Source organism: Crocuta crocuta, unplaced genomic scaffold, assembly GCF_008692635.1.
Source record: "Crocuta crocuta isolate KB4526 unplaced genomic scaffold, BGI_CrCroc_1.0 scaffold97, whole genome shotgun sequence".
NCBI classification, from domain to species: Eukaryota; Metazoa; Chordata; class Mammalia; order Carnivora; family Hyaenidae; genus Crocuta; species Crocuta crocuta.
Window position 1 is genome coordinate 8,548,446 of NW_027531999.1, and position 4,632 is coordinate 8,553,077.

The 4,632-nt window shown below is 38.7% G+C and overlaps 1 protein-coding gene across 1 annotated transcript in view; it reads right to left on the reverse strand.

Annotated features, from left to right (window-relative positions):
* Positions 1-692: 692 nt before the first annotated feature.
* XPOT (exportin for tRNA) overlaps positions 693-4,632 on the reverse strand; it is a 161,151-nt gene continuing 157,211 nt past the window's right edge. The window contains exons 24-25 of the mRNA XM_077775254.1: positions 4,579-4,632; positions 693-1,298 (exon numbers count right to left, since the gene is read on the reverse strand). The exon at positions 4,579-4,632 is cut by the window's right edge and continues 12 nt beyond it. Coding sequence (XP_077631380.1) covers positions 1,272-1,298; positions 4,579-4,632 — 81 coding nt within the window. The 3' untranslated portion in view covers positions 693-1,271. The remainder of the gene's footprint in view (positions 1,299-4,578) is intronic.

The window sequence follows — 4,632 nt, forward strand, 5'->3', positions numbered from 1 at the left end:
ATCATAAACCCCTAGGGGAAACACATGAGCCAAAGGTTGAAAAGAAAAACCAAACTAACCCTCACCTAAAATTTTCCTTACGTTTTTTGAATTTAAACTTTTATGCCTGCAGTAATTTAATTCTGCTGCTCAGTTTGTCACTCCTTTTTTTGTTTTCCAATACTACTACTGATACTTTTCCTCTTGCTTTCTTGCACAGTCTACTTGTAGTAACTAGACGGGCAGCTTACTTGTAAGCATCATTAATACATAGGTATAGTGACCTACGGAAATCCAATAGGAGGGAAAAATTGGGATTTTAAATTCTAACAATACAATGAAACAGGCTTTTCCTAGCACCTTAAAAAAAAAAAAAGTCTAACGGGCACCTAGGTGGCTCAGTCAGTTAAGTGACCAACTCTTGATTTCAGCTCAGGGTTCGTAAGTTCAAGCCCCACACTGGACTCTGACCATGCAGAGCCTGCTTGGGATTCTGTCCCTCCTTCTCTCTCTGCCCCTCCTGTACTCTTTTTCTCTCTCTCAAATAAGTAAAAGAAACAAAAACAAAAACAAAAAAGAGTCCAACAAAACTAAGTTGCATATAACCTTCTGAGAGCATAAATAAATCATCCATAAGCCTAAATGTGTAATTCTTTAAATGGGAAATCTGGGAGAGATAAGAAAATAAGGCTATTTATAATAACAAGACGTGGTAGATTTCACTACGTAAAATTTATTTTTTATAAAAAGCGTGTAACACCGACACCTACTCTTAAATCAGTTAATTTATGAAACCATTCTCTTTTGTAGAACACACATTGGCATCGAAACAGTTTAAAGAAATGTAATGGCTATCTACAAAAAATTAGTTTTAATTTGCTGTATTCTCCCCATATTTTGAGTCTGCACACATAAAATTAAAATTTTCAAACATTTTATATTCAGCAATTGAAAAAAAGTACACTGTTTTCCTGCTATGTGGTCTTTATAAAGAATTTAATATTTCAAGTAAAAAAAAAAAGGGGGGGAGTACTAAGATAACCGTGCTGTATCTTTTAACAGCATTTTTATATAGAACAATTTGAACTGGCATGCAAGCAACTTCTCTTGTTGTCACATACCTGTATTCAGAGAAAATTACACCCATTTTACAGAAAAATCCCAATACATATACTGCAATAAGCTTAAAGCAATGTTAAAAAGACCAGTGTGAATGGCACACAAAAACTGCTTCTTTATAAATTATTAACTGGAATTCTTGATCATAAAGTAGGCACAGGGAGATCCAGTCCTTAGGGCTTTGCTCTCTGGAAGAATACCTGGAAATAAAGTATTAGTACAATTAGTACTGGTTTCAGAAGATACCACCTGAAGAATGGCTCCAAGTCAGTAAGTGCTAGTCACTCTTTTATAAAATATAATAAAAATTCAGAACATTTCACATACTTCATAAATCCACACATGGTTCGAGAACTTTTTTCTGGACAATTTGATCAAGTCTCAAGGTAACTTATGTTGACATTAGCTAGGAAACTAGTGAAGACTATGGTATTAACTCTAATGCTATGAGAATTCAAGTGCTCAGAGGAAAACATGCTCTGGATACCTTTTGCTGATTGGCACACCGTCAAAGCTAATACTGTGAAATTAATTTAAAAAAATTTTTTATAGTTTATTTATTTTTGAGACAGAGAGAGACAGAATATGAGTTGGGGAGGGTCAGAGAGAGAGGGAGACACAGAATCCGAAACAGGCTCCAGGCTCTGAGCTAGCGGTCAGCACAGAGCCGGATGTGGGGCTCGAACCCACGAAACACGAGATCACGACCTGAGCCAAAGTCGGACGCCAACCGACTGAGCCACCCAGGCGTCCCTGGACAACTAAATTCTGAGGAAGAAATAAACAAATCAAAGCTAAAGATAACAACTGTTATCACTTAAGGAATTTGTTTATTTGATTAAAAAATACTTGCAATTTACCATACTAACTTCCATATTTCATAGTTAAGTACATGTTAAGTGATCATTAAAGAGACTAAATAGGCACTAAACTCACTAAGGGTAAGGACTATAGTCATCATCGCATCCTTAGCATCTAGCAGATCAGGCATCAAATCTATTCTAGCAGTCAAATCTATTGACTAAGTGAAGAGAATGATTGCTATATGAGCAAAATAGAGCCTTACAAAGAGGCCATGCTTGAGGTAAGCCCTCCCCCCCCCCAAAATAGGTAGAATTCATAAAGAGGAGGGTTGCTAATAAGGCACAATTTCTGAAAAACAGCAAAAATAGCAAAGACCATTCCTGCAAGAGAAACCAGAAAGGTAGTCTGAGATCAGAATATGAAAACAAAAACAAAAACCCTGAATGTCAAACTAAGAAACATGAACTTGTTTTTTAGTCAACTCTATAGGTTTATGAAGAATGAGGGGAATAAATTTCAGAGGTCTATTCAGGGTTTTCATTTAAAAAAGTTGGGGGGGGGGCCGCCTGGCTGGCTCAGTTGGTTAAGTGGCTGACTTTGGCTCAGGTCATGATCTTGCAGTTCGTGGGTTCGAGCCCCATGTTGGGCTCTGTGCTGACAGCTCAGAGCCTGGAGCTGGTTTCGGATTCTGTGTCTCCCTCTTTCTCTGCCCTCTGCTCACGCTCTCTCAAAAATAAATGTTAAAAAAATTTTTTTTTCAAATTTTTTTTAACATTTATTTTTGAGAGACAGAGAGAGACAGAGCATGAACAGGGGAGGGAGATACAGAATCTGAAGCAGGCTCCAGGCTCTGAGCTGTTTGTTAGCACAGAGCCTGACACGGGGCTTGAAGTCACAAACTGCAAGACCATGACCCGAGCCAAAGTCATATGCTCAACCGACTAAACCATCCACGCATCCCTATTCAGGGTGTTCAAAGAGGCGGGGCTACGAGGGAAGGGAGATTAACGGGAGGTAACACAAACACGTACTAGAGAAGCAGCAGGGGAGACAAAGTGAGAGTGAGGAAAAGAGGATCTGCAAGATCCAAGAATCAATCACATCTAAAGATAGTAGGCACAAAAGAAGGAATCCAGACTTTTCCCAACGAGAAGAACATTGCTATCCCAGAGATACTGCCAGCACTGAAGAGATGTTGGGCTTGGGAGGGGACTTTTTATAAATGCAGCTGGATGAATTAGTATGTTTGGAGCAGAGACCTGGCACGCTGCACGTGCATCTGCTTACAAGATACCTATAATAAAGAGTTAGTTTTTTTTTTAATCCTTTTCTCCAGTTTGATCAGTTACTTAGCAGAGATTACCTCCACAGGTACTTCGCTTTTACGGGGACATGGGAGTGGGGAGGGTTCCCAATGACAAACAGTAACTCCCAATATTCTTCTCACAGACTCTCGTCAGTTTAAGCTGACAGACTACTAGAGGGGAAAAAACCGCCAACAGGAGATGTTATAACCAACGTCCAAGGGTGACACACTTTCTTCCTCAACAAAGGCCCTGACTTAGGAATGTTATTGAATGTATCGGACAGAAGAACCTGGTAGCCAGCCATTTGTTCAGTCACTTGCTACCAACATATTTGGCACAGTGTTTTGCCTGCCAATTTGTTGAATGAAGGTAATAAAAATAAAGAACACTTTTTCATCTGTTACCCTGGAATTTTATTTCCAGAGGATAAGCTCTTTATAGGCAAGAGAAGTCATATATATGGATATCTGCAGCAGTAAAGTCATGATGTAAAGTCACGATGTGGCACTGAATGACTATCTGGGTGACAATGAGATAGTCTGCCTTACGGATTTAAGCTGTCCATATGAATACTAAATAAACATTTGGTACTTCTTGCCAACTTGGAGAGATTTTTAAAAACTCACTAATTTTATAAATGTAAAAAGAGCCTCTGACAAGTCAGAGATTTTGTTCTGTTCGATCTACAATTCAGAAGTTTCAAAATAAGATACAACCAAGTAACTCCCACTTCTGTTTTTATATTTTTAGTTCCTTTCTTTCAATTCAGTAGGGTCACATTTTTTTTTTTTTTTTTTTAGTGTATTTATTTTGAGAGAGACAGAGAGAGAGAGACAGAGAGAGACCACGCGCGTGCACAGGAAGGACAGAGACAGAGGGAGACAGAGCATCCCAAGCAGGCTCCACACGGTCAGCGCAGAGCCCAATATGGGGCTTGAACTCGTGAAATGTGAGATCATGACCTGACCGAAATCAGGAGTTAGACACTTAACCATCTGAGCCGCCCAGGCGCCCCAGAGCACATGTTCTTAAACATTACTGTCTCAAACCTGTAGCTCCTACCTAATTTCAACACACACTGTAAAAGGAAACTAGCATTTTCAGTGTGTTCGAGCATATACACAGTGTGCTTACCTCTCTTATGATCTTTTCTAAGAGCTTAGTTGAAAATTGACTTTATAGAAAACTCTGAAGTATTAACATCTAAAACTGCAAATTCTTAGAAGCTGGTTTTAGAGCAAAGAGATTCCCAAGTAAGTAATAACTGGTAAGATTACAGTATGACACAGTATCCTGTAATATGTACCCTCTCTCAGGTCTAAAATATTACCTAATTATATGAATATATGTAAGTTTTCCAAATACCTACCTTTAAGTAATTTTTGAAAACTTTTGCATCAGGCTGCTGAAGCGCTTGACAAAA